The sequence below is a fragment of the Kogia breviceps genome, chromosome 4 (genome assembly GCF_026419965.1).
Source record: "Kogia breviceps isolate mKogBre1 chromosome 4, mKogBre1 haplotype 1, whole genome shotgun sequence".
Taxonomy (NCBI): domain Eukaryota; kingdom Metazoa; phylum Chordata; class Mammalia; order Artiodactyla; family Physeteridae; genus Kogia; species Kogia breviceps.
Window position 1 is genome coordinate 58639027 of NC_081313.1, and position 25463 is coordinate 58664489.

Below are 25463 nucleotides of genomic sequence, written 5' to 3' on the forward strand. Positions count from 1 at the left end.
GCAAAATTATTATAATTCCTACAGTAAACATGTGTCAAATAGATACAAAAATATGGGCAAAGACAATCTCAGTCTCTGAGCATAGTTTGCCCCTACCCCCAAACAAAACACATATGAATTTTAGAATCATTTTGTCCATTTCTGTAAAAGAGGCAATTGAATTCTTGATACAGATTGCATTGAATCTGTAGGTCAATTTGAGGAGTACTGTTATCTTAATATTATGTGTTTCAGTATGTATACACTGTATATCTTTTCATTTCTTTAGATCTTAACTTTTTTTTTAAACATTGTTATAGTTTTCAGTGTACAAGTCCTATACTTCCTTAGAGAAATTTATTTTATTCTTTCGGATGCTACTGTACATGAAATTGTTTTCTTAATTCAGTTTTCAGATTGTTCACTGCTAGTGTATAGAAATAAAACTGATTTTTGTGTACTGATCTTATATACTGCAACTTTTTTTTTTTGCTATGTGGCTTGCAGAATCTTAATTCTCAGGGATTGAACCCGGGCCATGGCCTTGAAAGTGCCAAGTCCTAACCACTGGACCACCAGGGAATTCCCTCCTGCAACTTTAATTTGTTTATCAGCTCTATTATTTTTCTGGATTTTTTTAAGGTTTTCTATGTATAAGATCATGTCATCTCAAATAAAAATAATTTTACTTCCTCCCTTCCAATCTTGATTCCTTTTTTTTTTCTTTTTCTCACCTAGTTGCCCTAGCTAGAACCTGCAGGACAACACTGAAGAGAAGTGATGACACCAGATATCTCTGTCTTGTTCTTAATCTTAGGGGGAAGTTTTCAGTCTTTTATCATTGAATATGATGTTAGCTGTGGGTTTTTCATGGGTGCCCTTTATCAGGCTGAGGAAGTTCCCTTCTATTTTGCTGAGTTTTTTTAATCATGAAAGGGTGTTGGATTTTGTCAAATGTTTTTTCTTTGTCTGTTGAGATAATTCTGTGGTTTTCCTTTATTTTATTAATATCATGTATTATGCTGATTGACTTTCATATGTTGAAACAACCTTGCATTCTTGGGATAAATCCTATTTTTGCACCTATGATCATAGGTGATATTGGTCTGCAGTTTTCTTGTGATATCTTTGTCTGGCTGAACTCATAGAATGAGTTATGAAGTATTCTCTCTTCTATTTTTTGGCAGTGTATGAAAAGAATTATTGTTAATTCTTAAAATGTTTCATAGAAGTCAGCTGTGAAGATGGTGCTTGGGCTTTTTGTGTGTGTGTGTGTGAGTAGATGTTGATTACTAATTCAATCTCTTTACTTGTTATTGGTCGATTCTATGTCTATTTTTTTTCTTGAGTTGGTTTTGATAGTATGCTTTTAGGAATTTGTTGATTTCATCTAGGTTACCTAATTTGTTGGCATACACTTGTTCATAGTATTCCTTTATAATCCTTTTTATTTCTGAAAGGTCAGTAGTAATGATCCCCTTTCATTCATGATTTAAGTAATTTGAGCCTTCTCTTTTTATGGTCAGTCTATCTAAAAGCTTTTAAAGGATTTCAGTCTAAAATGGACCAGGGGGGACTTTCCTGGAGGTACAGTGGATAAGACTTCACGCTTCCAAGGCAGGGTGCACAGGTTCCATCCCTGGTCAGGGAACTAAGATCCCACATGCTGTGCGGTGTGGCCAAAAACAAACAAACAAACAATAAAATGGACCAGAGGTATGAAATGGAGACTCTCACTCATACACCCTCAGAAGAATGAAACATAAGAACTGAGTGACTACAAAATATTGGCTATATTCCCCCCTGTTGTACAATATATCCTCGGAGCTTATTTTATAAATAATAGTTTGTATCTTTTTTTTTTTTAGTTTGTGTCTTTTAATCCCCTACTCCTACCCTGCCTCTCCCACTTTCCCTCTCCCCACTGAAACCACTAGTTTGTTCTCTATTTTTGTAAATCTGCCTCTTTTTTTTGTTATATTCACTATTTTGCAGTATTTTTTAGCTTCTACATATAAATGATATCATACAGTATTTGTCTTTCTCTGTCAGACTTATTTCACTTAGCATAATACCAATCAAGTCCATTCATGTTGTTGCAAATGGCACAATTTCATTCTTTTTTAACTGCTGAGTAGTCTTCCACTGTGTGTGTGTGTGTGTGTGTGTGTATACACTGTGTGTGTGTGTGTATATACACTGTGTGTATCCCATCTTCTTTATCTATTCATCTGTTGATGGACATTTAGGTTACTTCCATATCTTGGTAATTGCAAATAATGTTGCTATGAACATTGAGGTGCATGTGTCTTTTATAATTAGTATTTATTTTTTTTTCAGTTATATACCCAGGAGTAGAATTGTTGGGTCATATGGTAGTTCTATTTTTAGTTTTTTGAGAAACCTCCATACTGTTTTCCACACTGGCTGCACCAATTTACATTCCTACCAACAGTGTAGGAGGGTTCCCTTTTCTCCACATCCTGTTCAACATTTGTTATTTGTGTTCTTTTTGGTGATAGATCTTTCTTATTTTTTAATGTACATATTTGTTTTATAGGCTAAAATATAGTTTATCCTGGAGAATATTCTATGTGCACCTAAGAAGAATGTGTACTCTGCTGTTGTTGGATGAACTATTGGGTGACCCATTCTGTATATGTCTGTTAAGTCTAGTGGATAAGTAGTGTAGTTGAAGTCTTCTATTTCCTTGCTGATTTTCTTTTTAGTTACTCTACCCATTATTGAAAGTTGGGTGTTCAAGTCTATTATCACTAATTGTTTAATTCTCCACTTAATTCTGTCAAGTTTCGCTTCATGTATTTTGGGGCTTAGTTTTAGGTAAGTATTATGTGTATAACTGTTACATCTTCCTAATGCTTTTATCATGATAAAATGTGACTTTTTAACTCTAGTAACTTTTTTTGGTATTAAGGTCTACTTTGATATTTATATAGCCATTCCAGTTCTCTTTTGCTGTTTGCATGGTATATTTTTTCCCTCCTTTTACTTTCAACCTATTCATGTCTTTGATGAACAATATCTTTTTATATGCTTATTGGCCACTTGACTATCCTCTTTTGTGCTTCAAGTCTTTGCCTAATTTTTTAGTTTACCTTTTTTTCTTTTCCTTATTGATTTGTAGTTCTTTTTTTGTTCTGGATATAAGTCCTTTGTAGGATGTATTATTGTAAAAGTCTTTTCCTAGTTTGTAGATTCTCTTTTCACCCTTTTAATAGTGTTAATAAATAGTTAATGAAGTTCAATTTATCAAAGTTTTCTTTAACTTCTTTTCATTTTTCTTTTGTATCCTTTTAAAGAAATCTTTGCTTATTTGGAGTGGTTTTTTTACAGAGCATTATTATGGCTATGGATGACTAATACACAAAATACTGCCAACTTGCTCTCCAAAGCAGTTGTACTAACTTATCCTCAAATTAGCAGTATTTTAGCACTGCATTGCTCCACATCTTCCTCTTGTCAGACTTTTAAACTCTTGACAGGATGATAGATGTAAACTGTATTCTTACTGTAGTTTGAATGTGCGTTTTCGTAATTAAAATGAGACTGAGAATATTTCCATATGTTTATTGGCCATTTGGATTTATACTTCTATTTATTGACTACTTCTTACAAATATTCTTCTGTATGTTTGAAAGATCTCAGAATAAACTAAAAAAAAAGGAAGGTGCAGAACAATAGATATAGGTATACACACGTGTGTGTGTGTGTGTGCTTACATATATGCAATACACATATATCTGTATTTTTTTTGTTTGCTTGTTTGTTCTGTTTTTTTTTGTTTGGCCGTGTCACGTGGCATGTGGGATGGGATCTTAGTTCTCCGACCAAGGATTGAAGCTGTGCCCCCTGCAGTGGAAATGCAGAGTCCTAACTACTGGACTGCCAGGGAATTCCCAGTATGTTTTTATATAAATAGTATATTTTTGAAAAATAGGAAGCAATAAAGTTGGAAGAATTATTTAAAAGACATTTATAGTGAACTGTAAAAGCAAAATGACAAAATGCATTATAATCTGTCAAACTTATGGCAAAGTTTTTTAAAAAGTGAAATGAGAATAAAGCTCCTGACCTGTGTGTATGGTAAGCAGGTAAAAGGATGGGGGTGGTGGGGCTTAAACATTGTTAGAATCTTGGTGGAAATGAGGAAGACCCAGAGAGTCAGCCAGATGGCCAAGTGAAATTGATCTCAAGTGAATCCATGTGAAGTCTTTGATCTCTCTCTGGTAAAGGAGTTCAAAGGAAATCCTCTGGGGATGGACTAGCTCAGTAAAACTTCAACCCTGGCTGCATGCTAAGATCACGGGAGGAGATTTAAAATAAGGGCCTTAGCCTCCACCTCAGAACAATTGAATCAAAATCTCTGAAAGTAGCTCTGGAAACTTTTTTTTTCTTAATTGAGGTATAATTGACATATAACATTATATTAGTTTCAGGTGTACAACACAATGATTCATTGTTTGTATATACTGAGAAATGATCACCACAATAAGTCTAGTTAACATCCATTACCATACATAGTTACACATTTTTTTTTTCTTGTGATGAAAACTTTTAAGATCTATTTTAAAGATCCAAGTAACTTTCAAATATACAGCACATGGGAACTGTATTTAAAAAAAATTTCCCCTGGTGATTCTTATGGGCAGGCAAGGTTGAAGTTCCATAAAGTAGACACCAATACGCAGAACATCAAATTACACTGTTTAGAGGCACATGAGAAGATGCTCAATGTTGCTAATTATTAGAGAAATGCAAATCAAAACTACAGTGTGGGGGCTTCCCTGGTGGCACAGTGGTTAAGAATTTGCCTGCCAATGCAGGGGACGTGGGTTCAAACCCCAGTCTGGGAAGAACCCACATGCCACGGAGCAACTAAGCCCACACGCCACAACTACTGAGCCTGTGCCCTAGAGCCTGCGAGCCACAACTATCGAGGCTGTGTGCCACAACTACTGAAGCCCACATGCCTAGAGCCCATGCTCCAAAACAAGAGAGGACACTGTAGTGAGAATCCCGTGTGCTGCAACAAAGAGTAGCTCCCATTCGCCACAACTAGAAAAAGCCCACGCACAGCAACAAAGACCCAATGCAGCCAAAAATAAATAAATAAAATAAATAAATTTATTAAAAAAAAAACTACAGTTCAGTACCACCTCACACTGGTCAAAATGGCCATCATTAAAGTCTACAAATAACAAACGCTAGAAAGGGTATGGAGAAAAGGGAACCCTCCTATGCTGTTGGTGGGACTGTAAGTTGGTGCAACCACTGTGGAAAACAGTATGGAGGTTTGTCAAAAAACTAAAAATAGAGTTGCCATATGATCCAGAAATCCCACTCTGGCGCATATATGCAGACAACTCTAATTCAAAAATACATGCACCCCTACATTCATAGCAACACTATTCACAATAGCCAAGACCTGGAAACAACCTAAATGTCCATCAATAGATGAATAGATAAAGAAGATGTAGTACATAAATACAATGGAATACTACTCAGCCATAAAAAAGAATGAAATAATGCCATTTGCAGCAACATGGATGGACATAGAGATTATCATTACCAAGTGAAGTCAGACAGGGAAAGACAAATATCATATGATATCACTTATATGTGGAATCTAAAATATGACACAAATGAACTTATCTATGAAACAGAAACTTGTGGTTGCCAAGGCAGGGGGGTGTGGGAAGGGATGGGTTGGGAGTTTGGGATTAGCAGATGCAAACTATTATATATTGAATGGATAAACAACAAGGTCCTACTATATAGCACAGGGAACTATATTCAATTATCTATATTATCAGTTATCTATATTATCTATATTATTATATTCAATTAACTATATTATCCTGTGATAAACCATAATTGCAAAGAATATGAAAAAGAATGTATATATAACTAATCACTTTGCTGTACAGTAGAAATTAATACAACACTGTAAATCAACCAGACTTCAATCAAATTTTTTCAAAAGCTGAAAAAAAATTACACTGTTTAGGAAAATAAGCTTTTATTTTTTGCTATGTGGTCATTACAGTCAGGTTTTTTTTAAATTGAAGAGTAATGAAATTAGGAAAAAATTGTAGGTTTATCATAAGCTACATCAACAGAAGGAAAGAAGGAAAATATCGCTTTAAAATGGTTTCTATCTCAAGACCTTGTTCTTTTGAATGATTTTCATTCAAAGAGCATTTATTGAGAATCTATGACATGCAAAGCCCTGTGCTAGAATTGTGAGTTGTTTTTTTTTTTAATGGCTAGAGAAATGGCTCTGGCCTTTAAAGTTGTTACAGTCTGGTTCAGAGATATAAATAACTAGTGATAGAACAAGGCAGAAAGAAATGTCATCCTTGAAGAAATAAAGTGCCATGGAAACATTGAGGAGGTGACTCTGGAAAGGAGACTGGGATTGGGGAGGCTTTATGAAGAAACCAGGATTTGAACTCGTCCTTGGAGGATGAGCAGAATCTCAGTAGGTAGAGAAGTTGTGGTGGGAGACAGATTTCTGATTTGGGGAGGAGCAGAGCAAAGGCTCAGCAGTGAAAGAGTGCATATAATCCACACATCATCCTCTCCTGGATCTGCTGCAAAGGCCTCCTGACTGATCTCCGCCTGTACCCGCTCCACCCTCTGCAGCCCCCCATCCCTACCTCACACCACTGCCACAGCCCTTATTTCCATAGAACACTGGGCATTTATTCTAAAATGTTCATTATTAGCCTATATCATAATCCTTAAATTTTTATGCTTTTGAGATTTTTATATTACAAAATCAATGTATGTTCTTGTATCAAATTCAAATAATCATAAAAGGTATAAACAGGAAGTGAAAATCCCCCTTCCAATCTGCCTTCAGAGGTAACCATTGTTAGTAGTGTAGGTAGGTATCCATCCAGTTTCTCCATCTCTCTACCTCTCTCTCTCCAACTGTTTGTTTCTCCCTCTATACAGTATATAGATACGTATACACACATTGCATACATACCTATAAATATCATATTCTTTATATATACATACCAGATGGTATATATGTATATACATACAATGTATGTATATATATGTATAACACACCATATGTGTGTGAATATAGTAAACTAAGCAATTATGTATACATTTATATACATATGTGATACATTTATAGAGAATCTATCTAATGCTTCTAAATAGTGTGTCTATTTATCTATACATGCACATATGTGTATGTGTGTGTAGGAGTGTGTGTTTGCTCTCAGATGTGTAGGTTTTTTTGGACTAATCCTTTGCCTAAAACCTTTTGCTGGGCACATCACAGACCAGGTTAAGTCCCAGAGATTAGCAGGTTTTCCCAAGTCCCATGTGGTCAGGTCACTGTCTACCTCACTCTGCAGCCACTTTTCAGAGGGATGTACAGTAGGGAGCAAAAGGAAGAGTGCTCCTCCTGAGCACCTTCTTCAAAACTGGGGTCCTTTCAGCAATTATTTTTCAAGATTAATATGTTAACATGACTTGTTATGGCAAGAATGAAAAAAGCTTAGGGGAAGCAGTGTGAAAGCAAAGGGGTAAACGTGCAGAAAGGAAGTGACATGCCTGTTTAATGTGCTCCCTCGCTCCTCCCAAGACACAGAGGCTTCCCCCTCCAATATGACACCTCCGTGTTCGGGCTTGCTCTTGACACTACTGCAGTCACACTGAGAGCTCTAGAAACTGCTCATAGGTCCTTCAACAACCCAGCTGTTTCCCATCTCTGTGTTTTCACGTATTTTCATTCCTCCACCTGGAATGCCCTTACCTGCCACAGTCTGCCAGGAAAACTCTAATCATCTTTCAAAACTCAGCACACGCAAGGGTGTTTTTTCTATCTCGAGGCCACAGTGAGATGTCCCTTACCCAGTGATTTAGAAATAAGGCTGCCACAGAATAAAACAAGCAAACGTGTGGATGTGATTAGCCCTCTGGAGGTAAAGCAAGCAATTGTTCATAAATATGTGACTGAAGGATTTAAAGACTCTCCAATTAAAAAAAAAAAGTGTTGGGTAATCTGAGGGAGAAAATATGGGAGAAAAACCCCATAATTTAATAAACAGAAAGACAATTAATTGTATTTGCCCGGTTCACAGTAAGACCATGTGAAGAGAAGGGTCTGGTAAACCCAGGAAGCAATGAGGAGAGGGTTGGGGGAGGTTCACAGAGACACAGTCTGGCAGGTGCCCATCACTAATGTTCACTGCTGTGAGTTAGTCTAGCAGGTGAATCAATTATAGTTTATCTCCTATCAGTAGAAATTAAGATGGTTTCCAATAACTAGCCATTATAAATATGGCTCAGTGGGCATTCTTACCCATGTCGCCTTATGCTCATGGGCTTGTATTTTCAAGAATATATATTTTGGAGTGGGATTACTGAATCTTAACAGTTGAGCCTGTTCAAGCTTACTGGATAAGGTCGTACTGTTCTTCACAGTGGTTGTGCGAATTTCTGCTGCTACCACCAGCATAATGATGTTCCAGTTCTTCTACATTCTTACCAGCACTCAGTATTGTCAGTCTTGTTTGCAGGTTGGATGCCCTGGGAATGCTGTCTCATCACTGTTCAACTATGCATTTCTCTGATTACTACTGAGATTGTGCATCGCTGGGGCTCCTCTTCTGTTCATCCCCTTTGCCCATTTTTCCATTGGGTCATTTTTATTCTGTTTATTGTTTTGCAGATATTCTGTGTGTGTGTGTGTGTGTGTGTGTGTGTGTGTGTGTGTGTGTGTGTGTGTGTGTGATATTCTCCTGGTCCATGGCTTGTTTTTCACTTTAAAAAAATCCTTTTTGCCTCAATTTCCTCATTTGTTAAATGAAGGTAATATTGTTAAGCAAGTATGTATTATTGTTTTTAAGTAATAATATTAAGTATTATTAAGCAAATATGTAACACATTTAGAACAGTGCCGCACATCTAGGAAGCACTATATTAATATTTATTATTATTATCTGTCTTTTGATGAAAAGTTTAAATTATTTTTATAGTATCTTTTGATGAAGAGACATTTTTAGTTTTAATGTCTAAATTTACTAATCTTTTCTGCTATGGTTTGTGCTTTTTGTGCCTATCACTAGCTTTTTATAGTTGTTCTCTGTTTTGCCCATTCTATGAGTATTTTTGCAGTTGAAGTTTTCCCTAAAACACTCTGGAACCCATTATAATTGGGAGAATAAAGAGAACACTTAAATCATTGTCTTTTTGTTTTAAGGGTTAGTGGGTTTTCCTTCTAGACACTATCATGAATACCAAAAACATGCTTCAGTTCACTTAGTTCACTCTATAAAAGAAAACTTTTATCATGGCATCTTATTGAGCATATATTAGTGGTTCTTGCAAGGTATTTACATTTAAATTTTTTATTTTTTGTGATTTTTTTTCCATTTTCTTTCCTATGGTTGCTATTTTTCCTCAAATGTTAATATTTTACATATATGCCAGAATTATTCTTTCACTCTTATAAAACTTATTAGACTCCAACAAATACATGAATGCTTTACCAACCATGTCTGTTCAGTGAACTGAGTTGATTTGCTGTTCTGTGAAAGAAAACCCTACATATCACATCAGCTAGGTATTGTAGTCATCTTGCAGAGTCATTCTCCATGATTAAAATCACTTCCAGGCCCCTTTGTGGTCGATTATTCCCTTCTGCTCTATTGAAGACATTATAATACTTGTTGGGAAAGTTTCATAGCCACAAAAGTAGTAGCAGTCACTATTCAGTGGAGATGCTGGCAAATACAGAGCAGCACTGTCCAAACTTGTGATCAAGATGGGCGATAAGCCACAAAATGTAACTTCACAGGACAACTTAGATAGCGGAAATAAATGCTGGGAAAGTTCCAAAGCTGCTTCCTGGAGAAAAGTCTGCTTTGCCTAGATACCCCTGGGATTCTCTTCCATTTGGAGTTCCTCAGAGACTATATATTGAATTTTCTGTCATTCAGTTTGTATCAGAACTCTAGCCCAAAGAAATGATACTCAGGAAAGATCACCTCTAGTTTTCCAAATTTTGGGGGGGTCATGAAATTCTTTCTCTAAGACCATATTATTCAGAAGCTACTCTGGTTGAAGTGGGAGGAGAACATTCAGAACTTTACTTTCTTGAAAGAAAGGAATTGATATACTTATTTCTTTCCAATAGTGAGAGTTATATATTAGAACATGTGGCCTTTGTTTCCCTGGCAGGAAGCTTAATGCCCAATTTAAATTTCAATCATATGTTAAAATGGCCACAATACCCAAAGCAACCTACAGATTTTATTTTTGGCTGTGCCATGCGGTTTATGGGATCTTAGTTCCCTGACCAGGGATTGAACCTGGGCCCATGGCAAAGAAAGCACAGAGTCCTAACCACTGGACTGCCATGGAATTCCCAATCTACAGATTTAATGCAATCCCTAAAAAATTACCCAAGACATTTTTCAAATAACTGAACAAATAATCCTAAAATTTATATTGAACCATAAAAGAACTAGACCCACAATTGCAAAAGCAATCTTGAGGAAAAAGAACAAAGCTGGAGGCATAACCCTCCCAGACTTCAGACAATACTACAAAGCTACAGTAATCAAAACAGCATGATATTGGCACAAAAACAGACAAATGGATCAATGGAACAGAACAGAGAGCCCAGAAATAAACCCACACACCTATGGTCAATTAATCTTCAACAAAGGAGGCGAGAATATACAACAGAGGAAAGACAATCTCTTCATCAAGTGGTGTTGGGAAAACTGGAGAGCCACATGTAAATCAGTGAAGTTAGAACACACCCTCACATCATACACAAAGATAAACCCAAAATGGCTTAAAGGTTTAAACATAAGACATGACACCATAAAACTCCTAGAAAAGAACATAGGCAAAACATTCTCTGACATAAACTGTAGCGATGTTTTCTTAGGTCAGTCTCCCAAGGTAATACAAAAATAAACAAATGAGACCTAATCAAACGTACAAGCTTTTACATAGCAAAAGAAACCATAAACGAAATGAAAAGACAACCTGGGAGAAAATATTTTTGAACAATGAGACTAACAAGGGCTTAATTTCCAAAACATAAAAACAGCTCATATAACTCAATAACAACAAGAACCCCCCCAACACAAAACCCAGTCAAAAAATGGGTAGAAGTTCTAAAGAGACATTTCTCCAAAGAAGACATACAGATGGTCAATAGGTACATGAAAATACACTCATCATCACTAATTATAAGAGAATTGCAAATCCAAACTACAACGAGGTACCACCTCACACCAGTCAGAATGGCCATCAGTAAAAAGTCTACAAATAAATGCTGGAGAGGGTGTGGAGAAAAGGGAGTCTTCCTACATTGTTGGCGGGAATTAAACTGGTGCAGGCACTATGGAAATCAGTATGGAGATTCCTTAAAAAGTTGCCATATGATCCAGCCATCCCACTCCTGGACACATATCTGGACAAAATTATAATTTGAAAGGATACATGCAACCCAGAGTTCACAGCAGCACTGTTTACAATAGCCAAGATATGGAACATGGAGACAAACTAAATGTTCATTGACCGATGAACGGATAAAGAAGATGTAGTGTGTATATACATATATACACATGTATATATGTATATATATATACACACACATATATATGTGTATATATATACACACACATATATGTGTGTGTGTATATATATATATATATGTGTGTGTGTGTGTGTGTGTATACACACACACACACACACACAGGAATATTATCCAGCCATAAAAAAAAATGAAATCTTGACATTTGCAGCAACATGTATGGACTTATTATCATACTAAGTGAATTAAGTCAGAAAGAGAAAGACAAACAGCATATATCACTTATATGTGGAATCTAAAAAATGATACAAATGAAGTTATTTATGAAACAGAAACAGACTCACAGACATAGAAAATAAGCTTATGGTTACAAAAGGGGAAAGGGGTAAATTAGGAGTTTGGGATTAACAGATACAAATTACTATATATAAAACAGATAAACAAAGAAGGCAGACAGCAGAAGAAAGAAGAACTACAATCCTGCAGCCTGTGGAACAAAAACCACATTCACAGAAAGAGAGATAAGATGAAATGGCAGAGGGCTATGTACCAGATGAAGGAACAAGATAAAACCCCAGAAAAACAACTAAATGAAGTGGAGATAGACAACCTGCCAGAAAAAGAATTCAGAATAATGATAGTGAAGATGATCCAGGACCTCAGAAAAAGAATGGAGGCAAAGATTGAGAAGGTGCAAGAAATGTTTAACAAAGACCTAGAAGAATTAAAGAACAAACAAACAGAGATGAACAATACAATAACTGAAATGAAAATTACACTAGGAGGAATCAATAGCAGAATAACTGAGGCAGAAGAATGGATAAGTGACCTGGAAGACAGAACTGTGGAATTCACTGCTGTGGAACTGAATAAAGAAAAAAGAATGAAAAGAAATGACGACAGCCTAAGAGACACTAGGACAACATTAAATGCAACAACATTCGCATTATAGGGGTCCCAGAAGGAGAAGAGAGAGAGAAAGGACCCAAGAAAATATTTGAAGAGATTATAGTCGAAAACTTCCCTAACATGGGAAAGGAAATAGCCACCCAACTCCAGGAAGCGCAGAGAGTCCCAGGCAGGAGAAACGCAAGGAGAAACACGCTGAGACACATAGTAATCAAACTGGCAAAAATTAAAGACAAAGAAAAATTATTAAAAGCAGCAAGGGAGAAACAGCAAATAATTTACAAGGGAACTCCCATAAAGTTAAAAGCTGATTTCTCAGCAGAAACTCTACAAGCCAGAAGGGAGTGGCATGATACACTTAAAGTGATGAAAGGGAAGAACCCACAACCAAGATTACTCTACCTGGCAAGGATCTCATTCAGATTTGATGGAGAAGTCAAAAGTTGTACAGACAAGCAAAAGCAAAGAGAATTCAGCACTACCAAACCAGCTCTACAACAAATGCTAAAGGAACTTCTCTAAGTGGGAAACACAAGAGAAGAAAAGGACCTACAAAAACAAACCCAAGGGCTTCCCTGGTGGCGCAGTGGTTGGGAGTCCGCCTGCCGATGCAGGGGATGTGGGTTCGTGCCCTGGTCCGGGGAGATCCCACATACCGCGGAGTGGCTGGACCCGTGAGCCATGGCTGCTGAGCCTGTGCGTCTGGAGCCTGTGCTCCGCAATGGGAGAGGCCACAGCAGTGAGAGGCCTGCGTACTGCAAAAAAACAAAACAAAACAAAACAAAAACAAACAAACAAAAAACCCAAAACAATTAAGAAAATGGTCATAGGAACATACATACCAATAATTACCTTAAACGTGAATGGATAAATGCTCCAACCAAAAGACACAGGCTTGCTGAATGGATACAAAAACAAGACCCATCTATATGCTGTCTACAAGAAACCCACTTCAGATCTAGGGACACATACAGACTGAAAGTGAGGGGATGGAAAAAGATATTTCATGCAAATGGAAATCAAAAGAAAGCTGGAGTAGCAATACTCATATCAGATAAAATAGACTTTAGAATAAAGAATGTTACAAAAGACAAGGAAGGACACTACATAATGATCAAGGGATCAATCCAAGAAGAAGATATAACAATTATAAATATATATGCACCCAACATAGGAGCACCTCAATACATAAAGCAACTGCTAACAGTTCTAAAAGAGGAAATTGACAGTAACACAATAATAGTGGGGGACTTTAACACCTCACTTACACCAATGGACAGATCATCCAAAATGAAAATAAATATGGAAAAGAAGCTTTAAATGACACATTAGACCAGATAGATTTAATTGATATTTATAGGACATTCCATCCAAAAACAGCAGATTACACTTTCTTCTCAAGTGCACACAGAACATTCTCCAGGATAGATCACATCTTGGGTCACAACTCAAGCCTCAGTAAATTTAAGAAAATTGAAATCATATCAAGCATCTTTTCTGACCACAACACTATGAGATTAGAAATGAATTACAGGGAAAAAAATGTAAAAAACACAAACACATGGAGGCTTAACAATACGTTACTAAATAACCAAGAGATCACTGAAGAAATCAAAGAGGAAATAAAAAAATACCTAGAGACAAATGACAATGAAAACATCATGATCCAAAACCTATGGGATGCAGCAAAAGCAGTTCTAAGAGGGAAGTTTATAGTTATACAAGCCTACCTCAAGAAACAAGAAAAACCTCAAACAAACAATCTAACCTTACACCTAAAGGAACTAGAGAAAGAAGAGTAAACAGAACCCAAAGTTAGCAGAAGGAAAGAAATCAGAAAGTTCAGAGCAGAAATAAATGAAATAGAAGCAAAGATCAATAAAACTAAAAGCTGGTTCTTTGAGAAGATAAACAAAATTGATAAACCATTAGCCAGACTCATCAAGAAAAAGGGAGAGGACTCAAATCAATAATATTAGAAATGAAAAAGGAGAAGCTACATCAGACACCACAGAAATACAAAGCATCCTAAGAGACTACTACAAGCAACTCTATGCCAATAAAATGGACAACCTGGAAGAAATGGACAAATTCTTAAAAAGGTATAACCTTCCAAGACTGAACCAGGAAGATATAGAAAATATGAACAGACCAATCACAAGTAATGAAATTGAAACTGTGATTAAAAATCTTCCAACAGGGCTTCCCTGGTGGCGCAGTGGTTGAGAGTCTGCCTGCCGATGCAGGGGATACGCGTTTGTGCCCCGGTCTGGGAAGATCCCACATGCCGCGGAGCAGCTGGGCCTGTAAGCCATGGCCGCTGAGCCTGTGTGTCCGGAGCCTGTGCTCCACAACAGGAGAGGCCACAGCAGTGAGAGGCCCGCGTACAGCAAAAAAAAATTAAAAAAAAACAAAATAATAAAAATCTTCCAACAAACAAAAGTCCAGGAGCAGATGGCTTCACAGGTGAATTCTATCAAACATTTAGAAAAGAGCTAACACCCATCCTTCTCAAACTCTTCCAAAAAATTGTGGAGGAAGGAACACTCCCAAATTCATTCTATGAGGCCACCTTCACTCTGATACCAAAACCAGACAAAGATACTACAAAAAAAGAAAATTACAGACCAATATCACTGATGAATATAGATGCAAAAATCCTCAACAAAATACTAGCAAACAGAATCCAACAACACATTAAAATCCCACTTGATCATACAACATGATCAAGTGGGATTTAGCCCAGGGATGCAAGAATTCTTCAATATATGCAAATCAATCAATGTGATATAGCATATTAACAAATTGAAGAATAAAAACCATATGAGCATCTCAATAGATGTAGAAAAACCCTTTGACAAAATTCAATACCCATTTATGATAAAAACTCTCCAGAAAGTGGGCATAGAGGGAAACTACCTCAACATAATAAAGGCCATATATGACAAACCCACAGCAAACATCATTCTCAACTGTAAAAAACTGAAAGCATTTCCTCTAAGATCAGGAACAAGACAAGGATGTCCACTCTCACCACTCTTATTCAACATAGTTTTGGAAGTCCTAGCCATGGCAATCAGAGAAGAAAAAGAAATAAAAGGAATACAAATTGGAAAAGAAGAAGTAAAACTGTCACTGTTTGCAGATGACATGATACTATACATAAAGAATCCTAAAGATGCTACCAGAAAACTACTAGAGCTAATCAATGAATTTGATAAAGTTGCAGGATACAAAATTAATGCACAGAAATCTCTTGCATTCCTATACACTAATGATGAAAAATCTGAAAGAGAAATTAAGGAAATACTCTCATTTACCATTGCAACAAAAAGAATAAAATACCTAGGAATAAACCTACCTAGGGAGACAAAAGACCAGTATGCAGAAAACTATGAGACACTGATGAAAGAAATTAAAGATGATACCAACAGATGGAGAGATATACCATGTTCCTGGACTGGAAGAATCAATATTGTGAAAATGACTATACTACCCAAAGCAATCTACAGATTCAATGCAATCCCTATCAAATTACCAATGGCATTTTTTACGGAACTAGAACAAAAAATCTTAAAATTTGTCTGGAGACACAAAAGACCCCAAATAGGCAAAGCAGTCTTGAGGGAAAAAATGGAGCTGGAGGAATCAGACTCCCTGACTTCAGACTATACTATAAAGCTACAGTAATCAAGACAATATGGTACTGGCAGAAAAATAGAAACATACATCAATGGAACAAGATAGAAAGTCCAGAGATAAACACACACACTTATGGTCAACTAATCTATGACAAAGGAGGTAAAGATATACAATGGAGAAAAGACAGTCTCTTCAATAAGTGGTGCTGGGAAAACTGGACAGCTACATGTAAAAGAATGAAATTAGAACACTCCCTAATACTGTACACAAAAATAAACTCAAAATGGATTAGAGACCTAAATGTAAAACCAGACACTATAAAACTCTTAGGAAGAATACTCTTTGACATAAATCACAGCAAGATGTTTTTTGATCCACCTCCTAGAGTAATGGACATAAAAACAAAAATAAACAAATGGGTCCTAATGAAACTTCAAAGCTTTTGCACAGCAAAGGAAACCATAAACAAGAAGAAAAGAGAACCCTCAGCATGGTAGAAAATATTTGCAAACAAATCAATGGACAAAGGATTAATCTCCAAAATATATAAACAGCTCATGCAGCTCAACATTAAAAAAACAAACAACCTAATCCAAAAATGGGCAGAAGACCTAAATAGACATTTCTCCAAAGAAGACATACAGATTGCCAACAAACACGTGAAAGGATACTCAACATCACTAATCATTAGAGAAATGCAAATCAAAACTGCAATGAGGTATCACCTCACACCAGTTAGAATGGGCATCATCAGAAAATCTACAAACAACAAATGCTGGAGAGGGTATGTAGAAAAGGGAACCCTCTTGCACTGTTGGTGGGAATGTAAATTGATACAGCCAATATGGAGAACAGTATGGAGGTTCCTTACAAAACTAAAAATAGAATTACCATATGATCCAGCAATCCCACTACTGGGCATATACCCACAGAAAACAATAATTCAAAAAGACACATGCACCCCACTGTTCATGGCAGCACTATTTACAATAGCCAGATCGTGGAAACAACCTAAATGCCCATAGACAAACAAATGGATAAAGAAGTTGTAGTACATATATACAATGGAATATAACTCAGCCATAAAAAGGAACGAAATTGGGTCATTTGTTTAGACATGGATGGATCTAGAGACTGTCATACAGAATGAAGTAAGTCAGAAAGAGAAAAACAAATATTGTATATTAACACATATATGTGGAACCTAGAAAAATGGTATAGATGAACCGGTTTGCAGGGCAGAAATTGAGACACAGATGTAGAGAACAAATGTATGGACACCAAGTGGGGAAAGCAGCAGGGAGGTGTGGGGGGGTGGGATGAACTGGGCGATTGGGATTGACATGTATACACTGATGTGCATAAAATGGATGACAATTAAGAACCTGCTGTGGCTTCCCTGGTGGCGCAGTGGTTGAGAATCCGCCTGCCGATGCAGGAGACACGGGTTCGTGCCCTGGTCCGGGAAGATCCCACATGCCGCGGAGCACCTAAGCCCGTGAGCCATGGCCGCTAGGCCTGCGCGTCCGGAGCCTGTGCTCTGCAACGGGAGAGGCCACAACAGTGAGAGGCCCGCATACCGCAAAAAAAAAAAAAAAAAAAAAAAAAAAAAAAAAAAAAAAAAGAACCTGCTGTATAAAAAAATAAAATAAAATTCAAAAATGAACAAAAAGACAAACAATAAGTTCCTACTATATAGCATAGGGAACTATATTCAATATACTATGATAAACCATAATGAAAAAGAATATGAACAAGAATACATATATATACTCTGAATCAGTTTGCTGTATACCAGAAACTAACACAATATTGTAAATCAACTATACTTCAATTTAAAACAAATTTTTAATGTCAATCATAGCATCTGTGTTCATGTTTATCATCAGCACCTATGCAATTCTATTTTCCCTTGGTCCTGATTTTATATTTCTATTTTCCTAAATTATTACTTATGTCCCAAATAGCTGTCTCCAGCTCAGATCACTTTCCAGAGATTCAGAACCAGTCTTCTCAATATCTCACTTTAGATTGCCACAAGAATCTCAAACTCAAAAATGTCTAAAACTGCACTTAATTCTCCACCTAAAAAACCGAAAAAAAAAAAAAAAATCCAGCTCTTCCTCCTTGTTTTTCTGAAGCTCAAAGAATGTTAACCCCATCCATCTAATAGCCCGAGTCAGAAATCTTAGTCATCCTTGATTCTTCTCTTTTTCTCACTCTCTATATCTGTCAAGATGTGCTAAGTTGTATTGCTGTATAGCAAATAAACCCCCAACTCTCAGTGGCTTAACACAATGCAAGTTGATTTCTCCCTCTGACTACTGAATCAGAGCTGGGGCTCTGCTCCACTTTGTCACACTGCCTCTAGGTCCCAGGCTGAGAGATAAGCCACTATCTCAGCATTCTTGGTTACCACAATGAAGGGAAAAGAGCTCTGAAGGGTTTCATCTTGGCGATTTCATGCTCAGCCCAGAAGCAACACACATCACCTCTGCTAGAGCTGGTAACTTGGCCCCAACACCCAACCACAGAAGGCCAGGAAGTATAGCCCTACCACGTGCCCAGAGGCAGAGGGCAGAAAAATTAATAAGCAACATTAATGACTACCACACTGTCTTAGGATGGACTCCCCAGAAGCAGACTCTGAGATGAAGATTCATGTGAAAGCAACAAATTAGGAAGTGCCACTAGGAAGAAACAGTAAGTGAGTGAGGAAGAGAGACATGGAAGAGAAGGAAGTCAAGCAAGTGTTTGATATCAAACAAAGTCCTGACTATGGTGGCTGCGGAGCTCGAGGTGCCTGTAGCTGCGGCGCTGAGGTCGGAGTGTCTGCATGTGTGCTGGTTGCTTTTGTAGCAGCTGCTGCTGGAGGTGGAACATTTCCCGAACAAAAGACTAAACGTACAGAAGAATGCAATCAAGTGATGGCTTTTTCTTCAGAATCTGAATAGGAAGGCCACAAGAACAGATGAAGTTGACAAGCTAAAAACTAAATTTATATCTGCTTGGAACAGCGTGAAATATAGTTGGGTGTTGAAATCAAAGACATATTTTAGTAAAAATTCACCTGTATTATTGCTTGGAAAGTGTTACCATTTTAAATATGAAGTTGTTTAGACTACAGGCATACCTCAGAGATATTGCGGGTTTGGTTCCAGACCACTCCAATAAAGTAAATATTTCAATAAAATGAAAATGAACTGTTACCTGCAAGATCAGGATGTACAATAGAAGATCATGTAATTGAGGGAAATGTGGAAGAATTTCGTAAAGGTTTCATTTCAATAATATGGCTTATCCACAGGGAAGAATTTCCTCAAACAGAAGGCTCAATTTTGACAACAGACTGTGCTTGGAGCTGTGCATTAAGAACTGGCCAGATGCTACTGGCTCAAGGACTCATACTACACTTTCTTCATAGAGCTTAGACCTGGCTGGCCTGATGCTTTTAACACTGAAAATTCAGACTGAATCATGGACTTCTAACACTGTAAAAAAATTTACTGCATCTTTCAAAGCATTGCTTTCAGGGGAAAGAGAACTCAAAACCCCAACAATTTCTCTGAAGGAAACAATCGGGAGATATTCTGATGATCATGAAATGCAAAATGAAATTTATCACAGGAAAATCATCCCTTGGTTTGGTGATTCCCCTTTGGCTCTCTTTGGTTTACACCAACTAATAGAATATGGAAAGAAGTCTGGGGAAAAAGCTAGAGATTGTTATGGACCAGCTGTGGTTGCTCACATTTTAAGAAAAGCAGTTGAAGAAACAAGACACCCAGATTTACAAGGAATAACTATTTATGCTGTGCAACATTGTACAGTTTACAGTTCTGATGTAACTGATAAACAGTGCGCTTCCATGGCCTCTGATAATACAGATGACAAAGCTGTTATTATTCTAGTTCCCGTTAGACTTGGTGGAGAAAGAAACAATGCCGACTATTTAGATTTTGTAAAGGGTATTTTAAGCCTTGAATACTGTGTGGGTATTATTGGTGGCAAACCTAAACAGTCATATTACTTTGCTGGATTTCAGGGTGACACTTTGATTTACATGAATCCTCATTACTGCCAATCTTTTGTAGATGTCAGCATAAAGGATTTCCCTCTTGAGACATTCCACTGCCCTTCTCCCAAAAAGATGTCATTTCGAAAAATGGATCTTAGCTGTACCGTAGGATTTTACTGTCGAAATGTTCAGGACTTCAAACGAGCTTCTGAAGAAATCACTAAGATGCTGAAAATTTCTTCTAAGGAGAAATATCCCTTATTTAGTTTTGTAAATGGTCATTCCAGAGACTATGATTTTACATTTACTACAACCAATGAAGAAGACCTTTTCTCAGAGGATAAAAAGAAAAGATTAAAAAGATTTAGCACAGAAGAGTTTGTCTTGCTGTAAAGATTAGCACATTTGTGCTTGATGAGAAGAAATCCTTTGAAGGAGCAAAAGGAAGAGAAACAAGCACACTTGAAACTGGTTTTATTTTCACAAATATCTTAACTTTATATGTTCTTTTAAAAAAGAACATTTGAAAATACACAAGTTTTAAAGCTATTTTTCTGAAAGAGAAATGATTTAGTAAATCTTGATTTCTAATAAATATCAAGTGATTCTGGCCGCATTCCTATTTCCCCAAGATCTGCTAGTGATAACTCTACCTTAACTGGTCTTCCAGTCTTCAAATTCTTCCACCTGGGTCCACTATTCTCCTGAAGGTTTTGTGATATTGGGCCCCCAAATGGGATCACCAAATAATTTCAAAAGCTTCAGTTTATACTAATGACCAGAAGACCAGAGAATGAATCTTCAGCGCTGCCTAAGCCTCCTGATATTAATTCAACCAAAGGATGCTTTTGGATGTATCTTGATATTTTAAATAGTAATTTTTAGCTGTGATATAATACAATTATATAAGCAGAATTTTGAGTTAAGGTAATACTTAGCAATATGATTTTACAATGGCTCCTCATTTTGCTTGCTGTTGAGCCTTCTCTGGCGAGTGAAGGTAAAGAATTGGTTTTCCCCACAGATTTAAAGTTTATGTTATTAATAATAACTACATCCAATCTAACAGATAAAGGCAAAATTGTTTGTTTCCTATCTCAAAAATGAAATTTTATGGAAACTCTACTTATTATGCAGTTTTAAAAGCTAAAGATAAGGGCTTCCCTGGCGCTGCAGTGGTTAAGAATCTGCCTGCCAATGCAGGGGACACGGGTTCAAGCCCTGGTCTGGGAAGATCCCACATGCCGCGGAGCAACTAAGCCCGTGAGCCACAACTACTGAGCCTGCTCTCTAGAAGCCACCAGCCACAACTACTGAGCTCACGTGCCACAACTACTGAAGCCCGCATGCCTAGAGCCCGTGCTCTGCAACAAAAGAAGCCACTGCAGCGAGAAACCCATGCACTGCGACGAAGAGTGGCCCCTGCTCGCCGCAAGTCTAGAGAAAGCCTGCTGCAACTAGAGAAAGCCCGCCCACAGCAACGAAGACCCAACACAGCCAAAAATAAATAAATAAAAATAAATTTAAGGGGCTTCCCTGGTGGCGCAGTGGTTGAGAGTCCGCCTGCCGATGCAGGGGACACGGGTTCGTGCCCCGGTCCGGGAAGATCTCACATGCTGTGGAGTGACTAGGCCCGTGAGCCATGGCCGCTGAGCCTGCACGTCCCGAGCCTGTGCTCCGCAACGGGAGAGGCCACAACAGTGAGAGGCCCACGTACCGCAAAAATAAATAAATAAATAAAATTTTTTTAAAAAGCTAAAGATAAGTACCAAGAAAGATATCAGTAGATTCTCCTCCATGTGATTTTTGCTATTTGTATAAATCAGTGCAGTGGTGAGGCCATCTAATCTGCCTTAAGTGTATTATGTATTATTTAAAGGCAAATTTGTGATGTAAAAGTATGAGTTATCATTGAGCCAGGTTTATAAAGTACTTGAATAAAGATACATGAACATTAAAACAAACAAACAAACGAAAAAACAACAAAGTCCCTAGGAGGGCAATTTAGGCTTCAGTCCACGGAAGAGCCTGGAGACAGTCGTACCTGAGAGCTGTCTGGACCAGGGGCAAGGAAGCTGGAGGAGGTATACATCCACGCCAGGAGTCATTTGCTCGGGCTCTCCCCTGGGAGATGTAATCCCAGAGAGTTCTGGCTCTCCTCGCAGGTGTTGGCTGCTTCAAGTGAAAGCACAGCATGAAAATGGTAGAGGGATCCAAAAGCACACACGTGGAGCACTGACATCATCTGCCACAATCCCGCCTCCCAAACCGGTAAATCACAACATCCTAAGAGTTCTACCTCCAGAGCATTTCCTAAATTGTCCCAACTCTCTCTACCCTTGGTTGCCCCCTCCCTCGAGTACATCTCTAGCCCGTTATCCTTGATCTTCTGCACTACTGCAAAAAGAATATGACCTTCAGTCCTGACATCTCCAATCTAGATGTCACACTACAGTCAATAAGAATCAAGTTCTTTTTTTTTTGGCTGCGTTGGGTCTTTGTTGCTGTGCTGCAGGCTTTCTCTAGTTGCGGCGAGTTGGGGCTACTTTTCGTTGCAGTGCGCAGGCTTCTCATTGCGGTGGCTTCTCTTGTTGCGGAGCACAGGCTCTAGGTGCGCGGGCTTCAGGAGTGTGGCTTGCGGGCTCAGTAGTTGTGGCTCGTGGGCTCTAGAGCACAGGCTCAGTAGTTGTGGCACACGGGCTTAGTTGCTCCGTGGCATGTGGGATCTTCCCAGACTAGGGATCGAACCCGTGTGCCCTGCATTGGCAAATGGAAAGAATCACGTTCTGATTGCCTGGTGACATCTCAAATTTGTCATGCCTGCTTTCTAATCAAGATACAATCCCTATTTTGCAGATGAGAACGTTGAGCCTCAGAGCAGTGACTTGCCAATTCAGTTAGTAACTGGCAGAGCCAGAATATGAATCTAGTATATATTAACTCCAAAACCTTTCCCATTATATTTCACTGTTTCAGGATCATGATTAACTGTCCACCTTACCCTGATTAATACCCAATTCTATAAGCTTCAAACTCAATGTTTTAAACCAAATTTATCATATTCCTTACCTCTCTCACCAAATGTCCTGCTATTGAGTTCCCAATGTCGATAATGACCCTGCCATCTTTTGGTGTCATCCTTTACTCTTCTCTTTCCTTTTTGTTTTTCCATTTACTGTACTTCTGACTTCTCAGTGCTACAGGTAGGGCCGGCATTATGTGCCTGGCAAGTACCCATTATGTGGGAGGTCCTGGAGCTGGGCCCAATGAGGGCTCATTAGTAGTGGATATCATTCCAACGATATTCTGTGCCAAGAAATGAGAACAGAATCCAGGGAATGAAGCCAAAGTTGGCCAGTCAGTTTGCCAAGCTGGAAGTTCTTGGACACAGTTATAAGCAAAGGGAAAGAAACCAGTGGAGAGGAGGAAGAGACTGACTGATGATGGAAATGAAAAAAACAGTGATGGATGGAGCAGGGTCCTGGGGGAGGCAACGAAAGGGTCACCATATGGCTCTTTGGTAGTGGACTGACTTTGAAGATTGGGATCTTGAGGAGAAGGAGGTATATGCCTTGCATATACTAGGTGCTCAAAATGATATTGAAAGGTCTTAATGAAAATATCTGTTCCCTATTCCCTGGAGGCACATATTTTGAACTAATTTAGCTTTTTTTTCTAAAGCTGGCATTTATCTTCATATTTCTAAGTAATATATTTATACTGCGATTTTCTGATTTATCATTTTGAAACTATTAACTTCCTATTAAGTAGATGCTAATATAGTGTGTTGTATTACCACCTCCTACTTCCTTTCTCCTTCTCCAGGATAAAAAATTCTAGCTAAATCAGTAGTCAATATATTATTTTGGCTACACAAATATAGTTTAGTGACGATCCAGTTAGTTTTATACTGTATCTCATACAAATTTTTATTTTTCCTGGAATTAATAATTTTTAAAATTCTGTTTGCTCTGTACTGATCTTTAATATTTTCCCAGGTGGTCCATCTGTTCTGTCAAATACTCTCAGTAGGTTTTTGTTTGTTTGTTTGTTTTTGCGGTACGCGGGCCCCTCACTGTTGCGGCCTCTCCCGCTGCGGAGCACAGGCTCCGGACACGCAGGCTCAGCGGCCACGGCTCACGGGCCCAGCCGCCCCGCGGCATGTGGAATCTTCCCAGACCGGGGCACGAACCCGTGTCCCCTGCATCGGCAGGCGGACTCTCAACCACTGCGCCACCAGGGAAGCCCAGCCCTCTCAGTAGGTTTTTTCTTTCCCCACAATGCTCAAGCGTATTTCTCCATAATTTATTTCCATTTTTTTCTCTGAGGCCTCCCTCCCATAGCACTCTACCTTCCTACAGCAGTCTGGATGGGTTGCTCTTAAGCCCTTCTGCGCAGCTGTAATCCTGAGAATTCCCTTCTCCATCAAACAGTTTCTCTTGCGTTGGGCTTCCTTTTCCTGGATCCAATGATATTGTTTCCCTTGGTTTGTTTGCTCTCCGCATTTGCTGAAGCACAGCTTTCAGCAGGCTCTAAGGAAGGAGAGTGTCTTAATCAACCCCTACACTTGATTCATGGTTTGGCTGGGTAATTTTAAAGGTATAACTACATTATCATCTACTATCCAGTGGTGCTGAGAAGTCTTATGGCATGATTGTCATTATTTTATATGTAACCTGTTTTGTCTCTCTGAAACTTTTCATATTGCCTCTTTAAGTCAGATGTTCTGAAATGTCAGGGATGTGCCCCCTCATGGATGTTTTGCTATTCATGTTGTTAGCACTTAGAGGGCCCTTTCAGTTTGGAGGCTCTGTGTTCTTCATGTGTTGGAAATTTTCTTGTACTTTTCCTTGAGAAAATTTCTGTCTTCCATTTTTTTTTCTTTCTATGATTTCTGATCTCTCTGATGGATGCTCTATGTCCATGTCACCAGCCCCTTTCTGTTCTATTTTCCTTTTCTCTTTTTGTTCCTCTTGCTGGACAATAACCTTGACTTGACTTTCCAACTCTTCTATCACAATGTTTTATTTCAGCTTTCATATTTTTCAAATTTCCAAATGTTCATTGTTAGTGTTTCATAGTACACCATCCTTATCTGATGGATGCAAAATCTTCTATTATTTTCCCAAGGATATTATTTATTGGTTGGTTTTCTTTTCTTCTGTTCCTGTTTGCTTCCATCAGGTTCCTTTTTTTTCTGTTTGTTTTTCCGCATCTTTTCATGTTGGAGTTTTTATCAAATGTTTATTGTTTCTGGTATGCAATATGCAGAATCCAGACAAATGCTATTTAAATATCTACATGAATTGTGACCCG

The 25463-nt window shown here is 38.0% G+C and overlaps 2 protein-coding genes across 2 annotated transcripts in view; one reads left to right on the top strand and one right to left on the bottom strand.

The window, feature by feature from the left end:
• The window catches only part of FAM169A (family with sequence similarity 169 member A), a 101487-nt gene extending 79276 nt beyond the window's left edge, over positions 1-22211 (bottom strand). The window contains exon 1 of the mRNA XM_067031158.1: positions 22192-22211. The gene's annotated coding sequence lies outside the window, so the exon portion shown is untranslated. The remainder of the gene's footprint in view (positions 1-22191) is intronic.
• On the top strand, positions 18856-20540 carry LOC131755679 (cysteine protease ATG4C-like). The gene is given in 5 exon segments (XM_059062342.1): positions 18856-18951; positions 19073-19241; positions 19322-19563; positions 19565-19599; positions 19601-20540. Coding segments are annotated over 5 exon segments (1482 nt in total).
• Positions 22212-25463: the final 3252 nt, after the last annotated feature.